This window comes from Pseudophryne corroboree, chromosome 2, assembly GCF_028390025.1.
Source record: "Pseudophryne corroboree isolate aPseCor3 chromosome 2, aPseCor3.hap2, whole genome shotgun sequence".
NCBI classification, from domain to species: Eukaryota; Metazoa; Chordata; class Amphibia; order Anura; family Myobatrachidae; genus Pseudophryne; species Pseudophryne corroboree.
In genome coordinates, this window is record NC_086445.1 from 683,082,028 (window position 1) to 683,103,063 (window position 21,036).

At 46.3% G+C, this 21,036-nt stretch overlaps 1 protein-coding gene across 2 annotated transcripts in view; it reads left to right on the forward strand.

The window, feature by feature from the left end:
* Nucleotides 1-21,036, forward strand: part of SRGAP2 (SLIT-ROBO Rho GTPase activating protein 2) — a 244,691-nt gene that overhangs the window by 182,115 nt on the left and 41,540 nt on the right. For both annotated transcript variants that reach the window (XM_063955161.1, XM_063955162.1), the window contains exons 9-12: nt 8,631-8,732; nt 15,055-15,252; nt 16,793-16,877; nt 19,950-19,977. In XM_063955161.1, coding sequence (XP_063811231.1) covers nt 8,631-8,732; nt 15,055-15,252; nt 16,793-16,877; nt 19,950-19,977 — 413 coding nt within the window. The remainder of the gene's footprint in view (nt 1-8,630; nt 8,733-15,054; nt 15,253-16,792; nt 16,878-19,949; nt 19,978-21,036) is intronic.

Here is a 21,036-nt window from a genome sequence, read left to right on the forward strand (position 1 = left end):
GTAGGACTGCCTAAAGTACAAGCTGGTTAAAAACATTTGCAGATTTATAGGTAAAGGTTCTGAGACAGTAGACCACTCCAGATCTTGGCTAGAAGAGTATAAGCCAGGACAATAGACTTATTGTCAGCTATTATACCTAGTAGACCCTTTCTGTAATATTCAGTGAATCACAAATAAGAACAGTTGTGCATAGCAAGTATGTTCTGTCACTGCACAAGCTATTGTTTTTCTCAGATCATAAAAGCTGGCATGTTCCTGAAACATTCTATACATGGAGCTAGAGGCAGATTCAGCTAGAAGGTGTTTGTTTGCACCTGGACAAACCCATGTTGTGGGAAACTACTGGCTGCTCTAAATGCAGGACACAAATTCTGGACTGCTTTATTGTTGCACTCCAGTGTAGAGATAATGGGGCAGATGTATTAACCTGGAGAAGGGATAAAGAAGTGATAAACCAGTGAAAAGCGCAAGGTGATAACGCACCAGCCAATCATTATGCATTTGAAAAATGACAGTTAGGAGCTGATTGGCTGGTGCGTTATCACCTTGCACTTATCACTTTTTTATCCCTTCTCCAGGCTTAATACATCTGCCCCAATGTGTCTACAGTACATATAAATATTTGCTGCACAACATAGCATCTAGAACACGCCTTTTTAAAACTACCTAAATAAAATATTGTACACTGCGTCCTGAAAGTATTCACAGCGCTTCGCTTTTTTCCACATTTTGTTATGTTACAGCCTTATTCCAAAATGGAAGAAATTTATTTTTTCCCTCAAAATTCTACACATAATACCCCATAATGACAATCTGAAAAAAGTTTTTTGGAGAGTTCTGCAAAATTCTTAAACATAAAAAACATAAGAAATCACATGTACATAAGTATTCACAGCCTTTGCTCAATACTTTATTGATGCACCTTTGGCAGCAATTACAGCCTCAAGTCTTCTTGAATATGATGCCACAAGCTTGGCACAACTATCTTTGGCCAGTTTCAAACATTCTTCTTTGCAGCACATCTCAAGCTCCATCAGGTTGGATAGGAAGCGTCGTTGCACAGCCATTTTCCGATCTCTCCAGAGATGTTCAATCAGATTCAAGTCTGGGCTCTGGCTTGGCCACTAAGGACATTCACAGAGTTGTCCTGAAGCCACTCCTTTGATATCTTGGCTGTGTGCTTAGGGTTGTTGTCCTGCTGAAAGATGAACCGTCGCCCCAGTCTGAGGTCAAGAGTGCTCTGAAGCAGGTTTTCATCCAGGATGTCTCTGTACATTGCTGTTTTCATGTTTTCCTCTATCCTGACTAGTCTCCCAGTTCCTGCCGCTAAAAAACATCCCCACAACATGCTTCCACCACCATGCTTCACTGTAGGGATGGTATTGGCCTGGTGTTGAGCTGTGCCTGGTTTCCTCCAAACATGACGCCTGGCATTCATGCAAAAGAGTTAAATTTTTGTCTCATCAGACCAGAGAATTTTGTTTCTCATGGTCTGAGAGTTCTTCAGGTGCATTTTGGCAAACTCCAGGCAGACTGCCGTGTGCTTTTTACTAAGGAGTGGCTTCCATCTGGGCTCTCTACCATACAGGCCTGATTGGTGAATTGCTGCAAAGATGGTTGTCCTTCTGGAAGGTTCTCCTCTCTCTACAGAGGAATGCTGTAGCTCTGACAGAGTGACCATTGGGTTCTTGATCACCTCCTTAACTTGGGCCCTTCTCCCCCGATCGCTTAGTTTAGACGGCCAGCCAGCTCTAGGAAGGTGGTTCCGAACGTCTTCCATTTACAGATGATGGAGGCCACTATGCTCATTGGGACCTTCAAATCAGCAGATATTTTTCTGTACCCTTCCCCAGATTTGTGCCTTGAGACAATCCTGTCTCGGAGGTCTACAGACAATTCCTTTGACTTCATGCTTGGTTTGTGCTCAGACATGCACTGTCAAGTGAGGGACCTTATATAGACACGTGTGTGCCTTTCCAAATCATGTCAAATCAACTGAATTTACCATAGATGGACTCCAATTAAGCTGTAGGAACATCTCAAGGATGATCAGTGGAAACAGGTTGCACCTGAGCTCAATTTTGGTATTCATTAAGGCTGTGAATACTTATGTACATGTGATTTCTTAGTTTTTTATTTTCTCTGACGTCCTAGTGGATGCTGGGAACTCCGTAAGGACCATGGGGAATAGCGGCTCCGCAGGAGACTGGGCACAAAAGTAAAGCTTTAGGACTACCTGGTGTGCACTGGCTCCTCCCCCTATGACCCTCCTCCAAGCCTCAGTTAGATTTTTGTGCCCGGCCGAGAAGGGTGCACACTAGGGGCTCTCCTGAGCTTCTTAGTGAAAGTTTAGTTTTAGGTTTTTTATTTTCAGTGAGACCTGCTGGCAACAGGCTCACTGCATCGAGGGACTAAGGGGAGAAGAAGCGAACCTGCCTGCTTGCAGCCAGCTTGGGCTTCTTAGGCTACTGGACACCATTAGCTCCAGAGGGACCGAACACAGGCCCAGCCTCGGAGTCCGGTCCCAGAGCCGCGCCGCCGGCCCCCTTACAGAGCCAGAAGCAAGAAGAGGTCCGGAAAAATCGGCGGCAGAAGACATCTGTCTTCAACAAGGTAGCGCACAGCACTGCAGCTGTGCGCCATTGTTACTCAGGCACACTTCACACTTCGGTCACTGAGGGTGCAGGGCGCTAGGGGGGGCGCCCTGAGCAGCAATGTAAACACCTTGGCTGGCGAAAATACACCACATATAACCCTCAGGGCTATATGGATGTATTTTAACCCCTGCCAGAACTCACCAAAAAGCGGGAGAAAAGGCCACGAGAAGGGGGCGGAGCCTATCTCCTCAGCACACGGGCGACATTTTCCATCACAGCTCCGCTGGAAGGACGTCTCCCTGACTCTCCCCTGCAGTCCTGCACTACAGAAAAGGGTAAAAAAGAGAGGGGGGCACTAATTTGGCGCAGTTCTAATAATAACAGCAGCTATAAAGGGAAAAGCACGTTTTATAGTGGTATTCCTGTCTATATATAGCGCTCTGGTGTGTGCTGGCATACTCTCCCTCTGTCTCCCCAAAGGGCTAGTGGGGTCCTGTCCTCTATCAGAGCATTCCCTGTGTGTGTGCGGTGTGTCGGTACGATTGTGTCGACATGTTTGAGGAGGAAAATGAGATGGAGGCGGAACAATTGCCTATTATAGAGTTGTCACCCCCTAGGGAGTCGACACCTGAGTGGCTGAGCTTATGGAAGGAATTGCGTGACAGTGTCAGTTCTTTACGAAAGACAGTTGACGACATGAGACAGCCGGCTACTCAGCTTGTGCCTGTCCAGGGGTCTCAAACGCCATCAGGGGCTTTAAAACGCCCGTTACCTCAAATGGCAGACACAGACACGGATACTGACTCCAGTGTCGATGATGAGGAGACAAACGTGACTTCCAGTAGGGCCACACGTTACATGATTGAAGCAATGAAAAATGTATTGCATATCTCTGATAATACAAGTACCACTACTACTGCCTGTAGTTTTTCCTGTATCCGAGGAATTAAATGAAGTGTGTGATGAGGCGTGGGTTTCCCCCGATAAAAAACTGATAATTCCTAAAAGGTTATTGGCATCATACCCTTTCCCGCCAGAGGATAGGGCACGTTGGGAAACACCCCCTAGGGTGGATAAAGCGCTCACACGCTTGTCTAAACAGGTAGCACTACGGGTGTTATACTGCGACCAGCAATCGCCTCAGCCTGGATGTGCAGTGCGGGCGTGGCGTGGTCGGATTCCCTGACTGAAAATATTGATACCCTAGATAGGGACAGTATATTACTGACTATAGAGCATTTGAAAGATGCATTTTTATATATGCGTGATGCACAGAGGGATATTTGCCGACTGGCATCAAGAGTTAGCGCGCTGTCCATTTCTGCAAGAAGAGGTTTATGGACGCGGCAGTGGTCAGGTGATGCGGATTCTAAAAGGCACATGGAAGTATTGCCTTATAAGGGGGAGGAGTTATTTGGGGTAGGTCTATCAGACCTGGTAGCCACGGCAACTGCTGGAAAATCCACATTTTTACCCCAGGTAGCTTCTCAACCTAAGAAGACGCCGTATTATCAGGCGCAGTCCTTTCGGCCCCATAAGGGCAAGCGGGCAAAAGGCGCCTCATTTCTGCCCCGTGGCAGAGGGAGAGGAAAAAGGCTGCAGCAAACAGCCAGTTCCCAGGAACAAAAGCCCTCTCCCGCCTCCGCAAAGTCCTCAGCATGACGCTGGGGCTTTACAAGCGGACTCAGGCACGGTGGGGGCCCGTCTCAAGAAGTTCAGTGCGCAGTGGGCCCACTCGCAAGTGGACCCCTGGATCCTTCAGGTGGTATCTCAGGGGTACAAATTGGAATTCGAGACGTCTCCCCCTCGCCGTTTCCTAAAGTCTGCTTTACCGACGTCTCCCTCAGACAGGGAGGCAGTATTGCAAGCCATTCACAAGCTGTATTCCCAGCAGGTGATAATCAAGGTACCCCTCCTGCAACAGGGAAAGGGGTACTATTCCACACTATTTGTGGTACCGAAGCCGGACGGCTCGGTGAGACCAATTTTAAATCTAAAATCCTTGAACACTTACATACAAAAGTTCAAATTCAAGATGGATTCACTCAGAGCAGTGATTGCAAACCTGGAAGAAGGGGACTATATGGTCTCTCTGGACATCAAAGATGCTTACCTACATGTCCCAATTTACCCTTCTCACCAAGGGTACCTCAGGTTTGTGGTACAGAACTGTCACTATCAGTTTCAGACGCTGCCGTTTGGATTGTCCACGGCACCCCGGGTCTTTACCAAGGTAATGGCCGAAATGATGATACTCCTTCGAAAGAAGGGAGTTTTAGTTATCCCTTACTTGGACGATCTCCTGATAAGGGCAAGATCCAGGGAACAGTTGGAAGTCGGGGTAGCACTATCTCAGATAGTGCTGCGGCAGCACGGTTGGATTCTCAATATTCCAAAATCGCAGCTGATCCCGACGACACGCCTTCTATTCCTAGGGATGATCCTGGACACAGTCCAGAAAAAGGTGTTTCTCCCGGAGGAGAAAGCCAGGGAGTTATCCGAGCTAGTCAGAAATCTCCTAAAACCAGGCCAAGTCTCAGTGCATCAATGCACAAGGGTCCTGGGAAAGATGGTGGCTTCTTACGAAGCAATCCCATTCGGCAGATTCCACGCAAGAACCTTCCAGTGGGATCTGCTAGACAAGTGGTCCGGGTCGCATCTTCAGATGCATCAGCGGATAATCTTGTCACCAAGGACAAGGGTGTCTCTCCTGTGGTGGTTGCAGAGTGCTCATCTTCTAGAGGGCCGCAGATTCGGCATTCCTGGTGACCACGGATGCCAGCCTGAGAGGCTGGGGAGCAGTCACACAGGGAAGAAATTTCCAGGGCTTGTGGTCAAGCCTGGAGACATCACTTCACATAAATATCCTGGAGCTAAGGGCCATCTACAATGCTCTAAGCCTAGCAAGACCTCTGCTTCAAGGTCAGCCGGTGCTGATCCAGTCAGACAACATCACGGCAGTCGCCCACGTAAACAGACAGGGCGGCACAAGAAGCAGGAGGGCAATGGCAGAAGCTGCAAGGATTCTTCGCTGGGCGGAAAATCATGTGATAGCACTGTCAGCAGTGTTCATTCCTGGAGTGGACAACTGGGAAGCAGACTTCCTCAGCAGACACGACCTCCACCCGGGAGAGTGGGGACTTCACCCAGAAGTCTTCCACATGATTGTGAACCGTTGGGAAAAACCAAAGGTGGACATGATGGCGTCCCACCTCAACAAAAAACTAGACAGGTATTGCGCCAGGTCAAGGGACCCTCAGGCAATAGCTGTGGACGCTCTGGTAACACCGTGGGTGTACCAGTCAGTTTATGTGTTCCCTCCTCTGCCTCTCATACCCAAGGTACTGAGAATCATAAGAAGGAGAGGAGTAAGGACTATACTCGTGGCTCCGGATTGGCCAAGAAGGACTTGGTACCCGGAACTTCAAGAGATGCTCACAGAGGAACCGTGGCCTCTACCTCTAAGAAGGGATCTGCTCCAGCAGGGACCCTGTCTGTTCCAAGACTTACCGCGGCTGCGTTTGACGGCATGGCGGTTGAACGCCGGATCCTGAAGGAAAAAGGCATTCCGGATGAAGTCATCCCTACCCTGATCAAAGCCAGGAAGGATGTAACCGCACAACATTATCACCGTATTTGGCGTAAATATGTTGCGTGGTGCGAGGCCAGGAAGGCCCCTACAGAGGAATTTCAACCGGGTCGTTTCCTGCATTTCCTGCAAACAGGACTGTCTATGGGCCTAAAATTAGGGTCCATTAAGGTTCAAATTTCGGCCCTGTCGATTTTCTTCCAGAAAGAACTGGCTTCAGTTCCTGAAGTTCAGACGTTTGTCAAGGGGGTACTGCATATACAACCTCCTTTTGTGCCTCCAGTGGCACCTTGGGATCTCAATGTAGTTTTGGGGTTCCTAAAATCACATTGGTTTGAACCACTCACCACTGTGGACTTAAAATATCTCACATGGAAAGTGGTAATGCTGTTGGCCCTGGCTTCAGCCAGGCGTGTCTCAGAATTGGCGGCTTTATCCTATAAAAGCCCTTACCTAATTTTTCATATGGACAGGGCAGAATTGAGGACTCGTCCTCAATTTCTCCCTAAGGTGGTTTCAGCGTTTCACCTGAACCAGCCTATTGTGGTACCTGCGGCTACTAGGGACTTGGAGGACTCCAAGTTGCTGGACGTAGTCAGGGCCCTGAAAATATATGTTTCCAGGACGGCTGGAGTCAGGAAATCTGACTTGCTGTGTATCCTGTATGCACCCAACAAGCTGGGTGCTCCTGCTTCTAAGCAGACTATTGCTCGTTGGATTTGTAGTACAATTCAGCTTGCACATTCTGTGGCAGGCCTGCCACAGCCAAAATCTGTGAAAGCCCATTCCACAAGGAAGGTGGGCTCATCTTGGGCGGCTGCCCGAGGGGTCTCGGCGTTACAACTTTGCCGAGCAGCTACTTGGTCAGGGGCAAACACGTTTGCTAAATTCTACAAATTTGATACCCTGGCTGAGGAGGACCTGGAGTTCTCTCATTCGGTGCTGCAGAGTCATCCGCACTCTCCCGCCCGTTTGGGAGCTTTGGTATAATCCCCATGGTCCTTACGGAGTTCCCAGCATCCACTAGGACGTCAGAGAAAATAAGAATTTACTTACCGATAATTCTATTTCTCGTAGTCCGTAGTGGATGCTGGGCGCCCATCCCAAGTGCGGATTGTCTGCAATACTTGTACATAGTTATTGTTACAAAAATCGGGTTATTATTGTTGTGAGCCATCTTTCCAGAGGCTCCTCTGTTATCATGCTGTTAACTGGGTTCAGATCACAGGTTGTACTGTGTGATTGGTGTGGCTGGTATGAGTCTTACCCGGGATTCAAAATCCTTCCTTATTGTGTATGCTCGTCCGGGCACAGTATCCTAACTGAGGCTTGGAGGAGGGTCATAGGGGGAGGAGCCAGTGCACACCAGGTAGTCCTAAAGCTTTACTTTTGTGCCCAGTCTCCTGCGGAGCCGCTATTCCCCATGGTCCTTACGGAGTTCCCAGCATACACTACGGACTACGAGAAATAGAATTATCGGTAAGTAAATTCTTATTTTTAATAAAATTGCAAAAATCTAAAAAAAAAATGTTCACGTTGTCATTATGGGGTATAGGTGGTCATTCCGAGTTGATCGCTCGCTAACTGTTTTTAGCAGCCGTACAAACGTTAAGCCGCCGCCCTTAGCAGAAGTGCAAACGAAAGGATCGTAGAGCGGCTACAAAAAAAATTGTGCAGTTTCAGAGTAGTTTCAGACCTACTCCTAGCTTGCGATCACTTCAGACTGTTCATTTCCTGATTTGACGTCACAAACACGCCCTGCGTTCGGCCAGCCATGCCTGCGTTTTTCCTGGCATGCCCGGGTTTTTTCGAACACTCCCTGAAAACGGTCAGTTGACACCCAGAAACGCCCACTTCATGTCAATCACTCTGCGACCATCGTCCGTTGTGAAAGTACGTTGCGCACTGCGCCGCATACGCAGAAGTCCCCGGTTTTTTTGCATCATCGCTGCGCAGCGAACATTTTTAGCTAGCGATCAACTCGGAATGACCCCCATTGTGTGTAGAATGTTGAGGGAAAATATGAATTTCTTCCATTTTGTAATAAGGCTGTAACATAACAAAATGTGAAAAAAGGGAAACACTGAATACTTTGCGGACGCACTGTATGTTACATTAATTGTGTCATACGATGGATGTAACAAAACAGAATGTCTTGGACATGGTAAAATGTACTGTGGAAATTGACTTTTTTTTTGCATAAGAATCCACGTCTTGGGAAAAAATCATTATTTTGTTTGAATGTTGTCCCTGCCTAGTGAACAAAGGGGCTCTTTCTTACAGCTGTCTCTGAAAAATAGTAATGTGGAGAGGGAAGACAAGAGAGCTCTATTTCTGTATTTCTGCATGTTAATAGATTGGTATGCATTCTGTAGTAGGCATGGCTGTGTCACCTGACTTTCACAGTTTGTTTGTCTGTAATGAATCCTGTGTTCTATCTCTAGATGGCGCAACTCTGTGCACAGCAGCCTTTACAGGGGGAGTTGGCTCAAAGGTGTCAGCAGCTGCAGTGTCGCTTGTCCACGTTACAAATAGAAAATGAGGAGGTATGGGTTGTGTCTTGGGACTACCTTTGTAATGCTGTACTTTTCTGTTGATTTTAGGGTACATTTTGGGGGGTGGGGGGGATTCTGTTTATGAAATGGGGGTGCACATGTAATGGTAAAGCTACTCCTCCCATAGCAGCCAATCAGATTATAGAACTCTTCTTACAGTTTGGAAGATGAACACAAACTCCCAACTGAGCACTATGGGTCGCAACACATTTTCTGCACTGGTTTTCATACTGTAAATGTCCCTTCTTGCAGCATACTAGACCAATGACATTGGGCTGGCATCATAAAATTTAATTGATGTCAGATTATAATATGATTAAAATGATTAGGCGTGTTGGCAATTGCAGATCATTGCTGCTAGCTTGTGTGTGATGCATTTTCCTTTTGCACCCCAGTAATGCTGGGAGGATGCAGTTAAAATGCTGGCTGTCAGGATCCCGGCATTTGGGAGACACACGCCGGAATCCCGACCTCCGCAGTGTATTCCCACTCGGTGGGAATATAACTTGTGGCAAGTGAAGCAAGGCACCAGGCCCGAAGCGTGGCGAGCTTGCGAGGGGACTCGATGCCTCATTCCGGGATTCCGACAGACGGGATGCCGCTGTCGGTATACTGACAGCCGTCATCCCTTCTGTCTGTAAAGCGTACCGATTCCATGCTGGGATTGCTGTGGACACTTAATCTAAGTGGCTGGCTGGCTAGTTTGGCTACTGTGGTTGTCAGGTACGAAGCATTCTGGATGCACCCTGCAATACACCTTGGTATTTCACTGGAGCTTGAGGTGGCACACAGTGTACAGTGCAAACCTCCTACCACTGTAGTACTACCAATTTTGTTCCAGAAACTTTTAATTCCTAAAATATTGCTTGTTGGAGTATCCTGCACAGGAACAACGCTCCTCCTCATCTTTATATCATGTCAGTTATCTTGCTCAGCAAAAGTTCTTACACATTGAGCCTATGATAGACTTGATAAGGAACACTCTTGTTCCACCATCTTTCCTTCATCGTGTAAACTTCTACTCTCCCACAAATGCCACTATATTGCTCAATAAACATGTCTCAGTGCACAGCAGTGACCAATCTCATTTTGTTTTCTGTCCTTGCTGCATTGTAAATGACCTCATATTTTCAGTGGAAAAATTGGACATTGGTCCCTGTCTTAAGATGCTTGTACCAAGTGACAGGTCATCTCATGTGTGTCCAGCTTTTCATAGTGAGATGTGAAGGCACAAGACCTAGAGGAGCAATGTTTTGTGGAATGCTATTTAGGTATTAGTAACTGTTTATATTACAGATATGTTTTACTACTGGTACTTTCACTTATTATAGTAAATTTTGTTCCCATTATGTCGTGAGTACTCTTTAATAACATATAAAAATAGAGAATACTTATTTATATTAATATGTTTATTTCTCTTACGTCCTAGGGGATACTGGGAATCCATTTAGTACCATCGGTATAGATGGGTCCACTAGGAGCCATGGGCACTATAGAAGTTTCATTGTGTGTGCTGGTTCCTCTCTCCATGCCCCTCCTACCAGACTCCGTTTAGAAAATGTGCTCGGAGGAGCCGGTCACATCTCTGGAAGCTCCTGAAGAGTTTTCTGCATTTATTTTCATTTTCAGGCAGGACTGGATGGCACCAGCCTGCCTGCTTCATGGGACTTAGGGGGGAACAGCCCAACCCCACTAAGGGGCAAGCCCCACCACAGTGAGCGTACATTCCCGCAGCATGCCGCCACCCCTAACAGAGCCAGAAGAAAGAAGAGTGGTGCGTACTAAGCCGGCGTCCTGGTTAGCGGGTCGCCAGCCATTCTGGCGGCATGAGGATACGGAGATGCGCGGCTTCTACGCGGGGCAGACTGAGTCTCCTAAGTACACTGTTGTGTACACAGTACCCAGGCTGGCAACACAGCCATAAAAGGAGTCTGTCTACATTTTATGCACCCAGACACATAAGCCAGTATAAAGAAGAGCGGGAAGACCATGCGCCATTGAAGGGGCGGGGCTTTACTATGAGCAGACCCAGCAGCTCACTAGCGCCATTGTCCCTACTGCAGCTGACACAAACGCTGATTGACAGGGACACACAGCTCCTCTGGAAAGCCTCCAGTTTACCTCAGCGGTACCAGGGGGTCATAGCATGGAGGGAATGATTACTAGTGTAGTAAGTCCCTAAGCTAGGTACTTAGTCTGCAACCCGGCTAAGCATTAGCGATAGGGGCGCCGTGTGCTTGTTCCATACTCTCTCTGTGTCTCTCTGGAAGGGCTCTTTGTGGGTTAATTGTGCTTTTAACCTTTTCCTGTGTGTGTGTGCTGTCACTACTGCAGTATGTCAAGCAAAGAGTGTGTTTCATGTAAGGCAGTGTTCCTCTTCTCCAGGGGGTTGACAAGTGTGTACTCAGTGTATTATCCCTTCCCAGGCTAGTGGGGCAGAGCCAGCATGACTGGACTCCATTAGGGGAATGATTTCCACCATTTCTACAAAATTATCTCGTAATGAGAAACAGACGCAATACTTTAGGCAGTGTATGGATGAGTTTATAAAGAAGGTCTCAGTACCCAGACCAGCGTCTAAGTCCTCTCCCATTTGTTTGCAAAAACGTACCTTGGCCCATATACTGCATTCTGACTCTGCTGATCAAGGGTCAGAAATGGAGGAAGGTGAGGTGGACACAGAGGTAGGGGAGGGTACTCTGTCACAAGGTGTAGAGGCTCTCATAGCTGCTATCAGAGAAGTTCTAAATATCCCTGATTAAAGTGACAGAGGAGAGTGAGGAATCTTACTTTAATATTAAGAACATATCCTCAGCCACTTTTCCTGTGTCAAAGGAACTAAATACCCTGTTTGAAGAACTGTGGGTTAATCCAGATAAGAAATGTCAAATTCCCAGGCGGTTGTTATCATCTTTTCCTTTTCTTCCTGAGGATAGTGGATGCATCAGTCTGCAGGCTTTTACATAAAAATTTACTGCCTGTGCCTGGTGCAGCCTCCCTAAAAGATGCGGCTGATCGCAAGATTGAGACTACACTCAAATCTTTGTATACTGCTGCTGGGGTGGCCGAGAGACCCACCATAGCATGTCGGTGGATTACAAGAGCCATTGCTAAATGGTCAGGTAATTTACCGATGACCGACAGTCACATGACCTCCACCGGCCCGACGGGTTACTATCCCGATGGTCGGCATGCCGACCAACAGGGACTATTTCCACTCGTGGGTGTCCACGGCACCCATAGAGTGGGAATAGATCCCATGGCGACCGCAGGTCGCCACCGAGCCCGCAGCGTCGTGAGCGCAGCGAGCCCGCAAGGGGCTTGCTGCACTCGCCCCTCCCCGCCGGGATCCCGGCGTCGGTATGCTGCCGGGATCCCGGCGTCGGTAAGCTGACCGCCGGTCAGACATACTACACCCAATTTACTGTAGGGGTTAGACACCTTACCTCAAGAGGAAATTATATTGCTTCTGCAATATATACAAGACTCTGCTAATTTTATCGTGGAAGCCATAAAAGAAATAGGTTTGCTTAATGCACACACTACAGCTAAGGCAGTGTCGGCATGCAGAGGATTATGGCTACGTCAGTGGACTCCAGGAAAGGAGTGGTATGCCTACCTTTCACAGGAGAGGCCTTATTTGGAGATGAACTCGACAAATGGATCTCCCTAGCTACTGCGGTAAGTCCACATACCTACCTTCTGCAGCTCCGCCAGCAAGGAAGGCCTACTCAGGACCTAATCTACAGTCCTTTCGGACTGCCAAATTTAGGGGCAAGGCCAGAGGTGGTTCTACCGCCACCAGAGGTGCTAGAGGTAAACCATGCAAACCAGCGACTGCTGGTTCACAGGAACAGGGCTCAGGCTCTGCTTTCTCAAAACCTTCTGCATGACAATGTACTGCGATGCCCAGAAGACATGAGGGTGGGAGCCCGGCTAAAATTCTTCAGTCAAATATGGACAGTTTCGTGCCAGGATCACTGGGTCATAGACCTTTTATCCTAGGGCTACAGACTGGAGTTCCAGGAGCTCCCACCTCTCATATTCTTCTAATCAGGCTTACCAGTTTCACAAGAGGCGAGAGTAAACTTACACGACGCCATTCAAAAACTGTTACAGACCCAGGTCATTATTCCAGTTCCACCTCATCTACACAACAAGGGTTACTATGCCACATTGTTTGTGGTACCGAAAACCAGACAGTTCGGTAAGACAGATTCTGAACCTCAAGTCATTGAAACCGTACTTATGTGTGTTCACATTCAAGATGGAGTTGTTGAGAACGGTAATCTCAGGTCTTGAGGAGGGGGAATTTCTAGCGTCTCTGGATGTCAAGGATGCGTACCTTCACATTCAGATCTGGCCGCCTCATCGGGCTTATCTACGGTTTGCATTGCAGGACTGCCATTACCAGTTTCAGGCCCTGCCATTTGGTCTCTCCATGGCACCGAGGGTGTTCACCAAGGTGATGGCGGAAATGATGGGGTTACTCCGCAGACAGAGAGTGAACAAAGTTCCGTACTTGGACGATCTTCTGATAAAGGCACCATCCAGGAAACGGCTGCTGGAGACCATTGCCCTCTCAACCACGCTACTCCTGGATCATGGGTGGATTTTGAACCTGCCAAAATCTCACCTAGCACCAACACAGAGGCTTCAGTTCCTGGGAATGATACTAGCCACAGGGTCTCAGAAGGTATTCCCTTGGAGGAGGCAATGGAAATCCAGTCGATGATTTGCACAGTCTTGAAGCCGTCTCGAATCTCAGTGCATCTCTGCATACGCCTCCTGGGGGAAATGGTGGCTTCTTACGAAGCGATTCAGCTGGTAATTTAGACCTGATCGTAGCAGCAAACTTACCATCGTATTTGGAAGAAATATGTCTCTTGGTGTGAGAGAAGACCATATTCTACGGTGGAATTTCAACTGGGACGTTTCCTGCTTTTTCTGCAGTCGGGAGTGGATGTGGGCCTACGCCTAGGCTCCATAAAAGTTCAGATTTTGCGCTTGTCTATTTTCTTGCAGAAACAATTGGCTTCTCTCTTTGAGGTCCAGACGTTCTTGAAAGGTGTTCTGCACATCCAACCTCCCTTTGTGCCTCCCACAGCACCTTGGGATCTCAATTTGTTGCTGCAGTTCCTCCAATCGGACTGGTTTGAACCGTTACAGAAGGTAAACGTAAACTATCTTACGTGGAAGACCGTCACACTGTTAGCCTTGGCTTCAGCAAGACGTGTGTCGGAGCTGGAGGCGTTGTCTCACAAGAGCCCCTACTTCATTTTCCATGAGGACAGAGCTGAACTCAGGACTCGTCAGCAATTTCTTCCTAAGGTGGTGTCCGCTTTTCACATCAACCAACCTATTGTGGTTCCGGCTGTTACGGGCACCTCAGCTACTTCAAAGTCTTTGGATGTCATAAGGGCTTTGAAGGTCTATGTGAAGAGAACAGCTCGTCACAGAAAATTGGACTTGCTGTTCGTTCTTTATGATACCAATAAAATTGGGTGTCCTGCTTCGAAGCAGTCCATTGTGTGCTGGATCAGGCTCACTATCCAGCATGCTTATCCCATGGCAGGTTTGCAGATTCCAAAATCTGTTGAAGCCCACTCTACTAGGTCGGTGGGTTCCTCTTGGGTGGCTCCCCGGGGTGTCTCAGCTTTAGAGCTCTTCCAAGCAGCTAGTTGGTCAGGTTCAAACACATTTACAAAGTTTTACAAGTTTGATACCTTGGCCTCTGAGGACCTTCAGTTTGGTCAATCAGTTCTGCAGGATCCTCAGCACTCTCCCACCCGGTTTGGGAGCTTTGGTACTTCCCCATGGTACTAAATGGATTCCCAGTATCCCCTAGGACGTAAGAGAAAATAGGATTTTAATTACCTAGCGGTAAATCCTTTTCTCGTAGTCCGTAGGGGACTGGCGCCTGCCCAGTGCTTTGTTCTTCCTACGCTGTTACTTGGTCAAGTAATGTTGTTTGGTTCAGCTGTTGCTGTCCCTATTTGCAAGTTTGGTTAGCATGGCTTTCTTCTTGTTCTGGTTGTGCTGTTTAAAATTCTCACCACTTTTTCCTTTTCTATATCCTTCACTAAAAGTATGTCCGTCTCATTGGGCACAGTTTTCTAGACTGAGTCTGGTAGGAGGGGCATAGAGGGAGGACCCAGCACACACAATCAAACTTCTATAGTGTCCATGGTTCATAGTGGTCCAGTCTATACCCCATGGTACTAAATGGATTCCCAGTATCCCCTACGGACTAAGAGAAAAGGATTTTACTGGTAGGTAATTAAAATCCTATTTTTGTGGTTTCATACCGTAGGTGAAGAAGACAATGGAAGCTACATTGCAGACAATTCAAGACATGGTGACCGTGGAGGACTATGATGTATCTGACTGCTTCCAATATAGCAACTCCATGGAATCTGTAAAGTCCACAGTGTCTGAGACCTACATGAGCAAGCCAAGTATTGCCAAACGGCGTGCCAACCAGCAGGAGACAGAGCAGTTCTACTTCACTGTAAATATACATTTTTACCCTGTCTAAATTGGATGCTGTTCAGTGTCCCATAACCTTGTCAGAATACATGCTAAAAGGCTTTTGTAACAACATGGGTTGATTGCCATAGGTTCTAGCATATTGTGACAATGAGCCATGCATTTGCTTCCACAGCTTAATAACGGGATGCAGTCAAGATGCCAGCTGACGGAATCCCAGCAGTCGGAATGCCAACACTTGGGAGACTTGTTAGGGTTAGGCAACACCGGGGGGAGGTTAGATTTAGGCATTAAGGCGGAGGGTTAGGGTTAGGCTGGGGGGTCACATTTAGGCACCACTGGGGGGGGGGGGGTTAGAGTCAGATACTGGGGTGGGGGGGGGGGGAATTAGAGTTAGGCTGCGGAAAGGGAAGGGTAGTGTAGAGGGGAAAACGCTCTTACCCTCCCCCTGTCAGAATTGCAACTATCAGGATACCGGCGTCTGTATTCTGACCGCTGGCATCCCGTGCACCGGCAAATCATACTAATAACATACTGTAATTGTGGGATTTACACTTGTTTATTGAATGAGCACTTTTGAGGCATACCCGTTCTCTTGGCACAAATCAATAGATCAGCCCCAAGGATGGCACAATATAGTGACAACTCTTTGCTGTGTCGTTGGAAAGTAGGTGGATGTCTGTCACCTGCATGATGTACCTCGTGGCAATAACAGCTGCATACAGCTATATAATGGTCCATTGATGAGGTACTTGGGTGGGTGGACGGTCTTGTTTCAGGTGTGTGCCATTTTTCAGATTGGGATAGTATTTAGAGCAGGGCTGCTGTGTGTCCCAGCTGTGATGAATGAATTTGGGTGGGAGGGTGGTGTCAGGCAGCTGTATGGTGGCTCTTACTGTATGTGCGACTTAGCTGAGCGAGAGGACAGGCTGTAGTGTCTGGACAGCAAGTGACAGTGTTCTGGGGAGGAGGAGGGGGGGGAGTTGCATGCATCTCTATAGAGTCTGTGCCACAAACATGACCATGGTTCTTTATAGAATATATACTTTACAACAGTACATACACGTGTGTTCTAAAGTTCTGTAGTCTAAGGTGCCCTGAAGACACAAGTGTACTAGTCTTGGGGTAGTTTTGGAGACGTGTTAATCCCTGTATGTTGAAAAGTGCTTTAAAGGCTAAATTGTCAGACCTAGGCCATTTTCATTCTGGTACAGGATGTGTCTTGGCTGTTTTCATTTGAAGGTGATAATGTTTTTCCAATTCCCTTATCAAATTATCCTCACCAGCTGGGAGTCTGTTTCCAGATTCTACCCTACTTTCTAGAATGTAGTTCTTCCTTTATATCTCCAGTTTCTCTCATTCACAGAAATACTTTGTCACAATCTGTTTTGGTTATTTAATACCTTTTATAATGTTGTCTATTGCCTTAAGTGCTATCCATGCGAGTATAATAAATCTCTGAAATTAATTAGAAATTTCTGGGTCAAGTGTAATAGCTCTGGGCTGCACTGAGAATCTGGTTGGATGGAAGTGATGAATTATTGCCTCTTTGTTCTCTGTAGAAGATGAAGGAATTCCTGGAGGGACGAAATTTGATTACGAAACTGAAAGCCAAGCATGACATGTTACAGAAGACCCTAGGAGAGTGTAAGTCTGACAGAAGCAATTTCCTATCTCATCTGGGAGCTGGGTGGGGACGCCTATCTTTCACATTGTCAAGGTCAATGATCATCTAGACTGACAATCTGCGGACCTCTCCGGGTCATCAATACACGACAGGTTTGTCTTGTGCTGGCTGGCTATTGACTTTCCAGAGTTTCTGACAAGCTGCTTTTTGCTTCTCTTTGTAAGTGGGGTACGGGGGAGAGCTAATAAATACCATAATGCCAGTTCATTTCTTTCAGCACATTCGTAAAAAATTTAATAAATCACTTCATACACAAAAAGAAACTAAAGTAATAGTAGTACAGGGGCATTGGTGCATTGTAAATACTTCCTGAATAAATGTTTCTGTATTCTATACAGGAACATATCTTTTTTTTATTTTTATTATTATAATTTTTTTATTGGTTTAAGTTGGACTGGGTATACATGTACACACGTTACAATACAATACGTACACTATAAAAGAAATAAACAAGTAAACAATGCGTATCTGGTAATTTTTTTAAAAAAGTTCAGTATACGCACCATTGCAAATAAAGTAACATACAAGGTAAGAAGTATGAATCCACGTTGCTACTAATATAAGTATAAATATAATGTTCCAACAAATATACATCCAGAACCAAAAGAGAAATGGTGCGCAATAAATATAGTATAGCGAAATACAGCATAATGGGTATAATGCCATAAGTGTGCCAACATACTGGGTCTTTACACACGTTTCCACCCATATAATTTCTTACATAGGAGCATATCTTTTTAAAAGTAATTGAATCATTATATTCATATGTACAGTATGTCTCTGTGTTCTCCCTCCTTTTTTCTCTATTTACCTCTCTGTAGTGCTTTGTCGTCTGTGTCTCTCTTACGTTTTCTCTTTCCATTGCTACCTCTCTCTCTCCCTTTTTCTTCTTTGACACTATATTATTATAAGTATTCTAAGTAATATTATACCAAACAAAATAAAAGAGGCGAGTGGATGAAGGTGTTTTGTTGCGTTTACAGGAAACAGATATTTAGAGTTACAGATAAATTGTTAGAACTGAAGAATTGAACATATACTCTCTTTTATCCACAAATTATGTAGGTAAATAGACTACCGGCATTTAAATTAACATTGTTACTATGATCCTAGATCATAACACCTTCATCCATTAAAAAAACAAATTTTTCAGAAATGTATGACATAGCTCTTTCATTTACTCGCCTCTTCGAATAAATTGAATTAACTCAGGGCAGTTCAGATGGTGTAATAGTTAGCATTACTGCCTCACAGCAGTGAGGTCATGTGTTCGATTCCCACCACATCACTAACTGTGTGGAGTTTGTATGTTTTCCCGTGCTTCCATTGATTTATTCCGGGAACTCCGGTTTCCTCTCACACTCCAAAAATATATTGGTAGGTTAATTGGCTCCCAAAAAAGATTAAGCCCATTTGTTAAGTGTGTGTGTGTGTGTGTGTGTGTGTGTGTGTGTACGTACGCGTGTACATGGGCAGACTAGATGGGCCAAGTGGCTCTCTGCCGTCAAATTCTGTGTTTCTATGTAACGCCAGTCTCAATCACCACTTCTTTTAAAATAATAGTATTTTTTTTCTTGGTTTTAGTTTGTCTGAATGGAAAAAATAGAACCAAAAAATATTCATTAACAAATAAAAAGACTGCACGATGTGAACATCTACTACTAAATGATTTCAAGAGCCACCCCGTCATCTGTGGCCAACCGAAACCGGTGTCTAACACTGGCTGTGATTGGCTGTAGGTGAAAGAGAGTCCCTATTAATCCCTGATTATTTAGCACTTGTTGTGAATGATTAGGTTGCTATTGTTTGTAGATCTATTTGGGGGGATTGGTAGTAGTTTTGTTTTTTTCACACAAATACAAACATGATAAATATAAGTATTTTTTTTAAATATTAAAAGTGGTGTTTATGTTTGTTTTTTGAACTCTTATATAATGTCATAATAGGCCTATATGGTTGGCAAGGTTGTCATTCCTGAGATCACAGTCTTGTTAATTGCCCTGGAACCCGCCAGCGTTCTATGCTGGTTTAAAAACATTTTGATGGAGATGTGGTGAGTCTTTGTTGTAATGGAGGGAAGCGGTTACACTGCCACTAGTCGTGATCCCGGTGGTCAATATGCCGATGCCGGAATCCCAACTAGCGGTGAACTGCCACCGCTAGAATACCGGCATCACAGGCTTTTCTCCATCCATGGGTGTCCATGACACACATATATAACCTGTGGCGAACGCAGTAAGCCACTGTGCCCACAGCGTGGCAAGCGCAGCGAGCCCGCAAGGGGCTTTTTAGTGCTTGCCCCATTGCCGGCATACTGGTGCCTGGGATCCCGCCCACCGGGATTTCATGCTGTTCCCGTAATGGAAACCAGTCCAAGCTGCTTGAGGAGTTGGAGTGAGAGGTGTCTACCATTTATTATTATTATTCACAGCAGCTGTAGACAGAGCAGAGGTGAATGCCCATCACATAGCTCTTTGCTAGTGAGCCACATATGTTTCCGTTGTAAGTGACTGACCATTTCCTCTGCTACAGTAAGAGGCTGAGTCATTGTATTATACTGGGATACAAACATAGTCATTTGAGTTAAAGTGCATCTGGTAGCAACAAAATTTGCACAAAATTTCAATATGATGCATTTGGAAGCAGCAGTCGAAAGAATAATGTAATTACTCAGTATAAGAATATATATTATGTAGTAAACTTACGGCTAAATGTAATATCCTCCTAGTTCTGGAGGTGTGGGAATTTTGTGCGAGTCTGCCTGTTTTATTTTTAAAGCAGCAATCATTTACAAGGTAAAACCAACCTGGTTTTGCCTTGTACGTGATTGGTGCTTTAAAAAAATGGGCGGAATCCCACAAAATTTCCATACCTCCGGAACTCGGAGGCTATTACATTTAGCTTCTAGGGAGGAGTAACTTCACTCTTAAATAGTGCTGCAAAGGAAAGCCTGTTTACCAATGAACCATGTATTTTGTTTCCTTAATCACATTCGATGGTAATTTTTGTTTTCTTTTTGTTGTTTTTACCAGGTCAGCGCACAGACTGCTCTCTGGCCAGGTTAGTGCTAAAACTTCTTTCCAACTGGAAGCTTCTGTCTAAACATATTAGTGTTGAGGTTAAGGGGTTTTCTCTGACGTCCTAGTGGATGCTGGGAACTCCGTAAGGACCATGGGGAATAGCGGCTCCGCAGGAGACTGGGCACAAAAGTAAAGCTTTAGGACTACCTGGTGTGCACTGGCTCCTCCCCCTATGACCCTCCTCCAAGCCTCAGTTAGATTTTTGTGCCCGGCCGAGAAGGGTGCACACTAGGGGCTCTCCTGAGCTTCTTAGTGAAAGTTTAGTTTTAGGTTTTTTATTTTCAGTGAGACCTGCTGGCAACAGGCTCACTGCATCGAGGGACTAAGGGGAGAAGAAGCGAACTCACCTGCGTGCAGAGTGGATTGGGCTTCTTAGGCTACTGGACACCATTGGCTCCAGAGGGACCGAAAACAGGCCCAGCCTCGGAGCTCGGTCCCAGAGCCGCGCCGCCGGCCCCCTTACAGAACCAGAAGCAAGAAGAGGTCCGGAAAATCGGCGGCAGAAGACATCCTGTCTTCACCAAGGTAGCGCACAGCACTGCAGCTGTGCGCCATTGCTCCTCAGCACACTTCGGTCACTGAGGGTGCAGGGCGCTAAGGGGGGGCGCCCTGAGCAGCAATAAAAACACCTTGGCTGGCGAAAATACATCACATATAGCCCCCAGGGCTATATGGATGAATTTTAACCCCTGCCAGATTCCACAGAAAAACGGGAGAAAAGGCCGCCGAGAAGGGGGCGGAGCCTATCTCCTCAGCACACTGGCGCCATTTTCTCTCACAGCTCCGTTGGAGGGAAGCTCCCTGGCTCTCCCCTGCAGTTACTACACTACAGAAAGGGGTTAAAAAAGAGAGGGGGCACTAATTAGGCGCAGTATAACAATACAGCAGCTATAAGGGGAAAAACACTTATATAAGGTTATCCCTGTGTATATATATATATATATATATATATATATAGCGCTCTGGTGTGTGCTGGCATACTCTCCCTCTGTCTCCCCAAAGGGCTAGTGGGGTCCTGTCCTCTATCAGAGCATTCCCT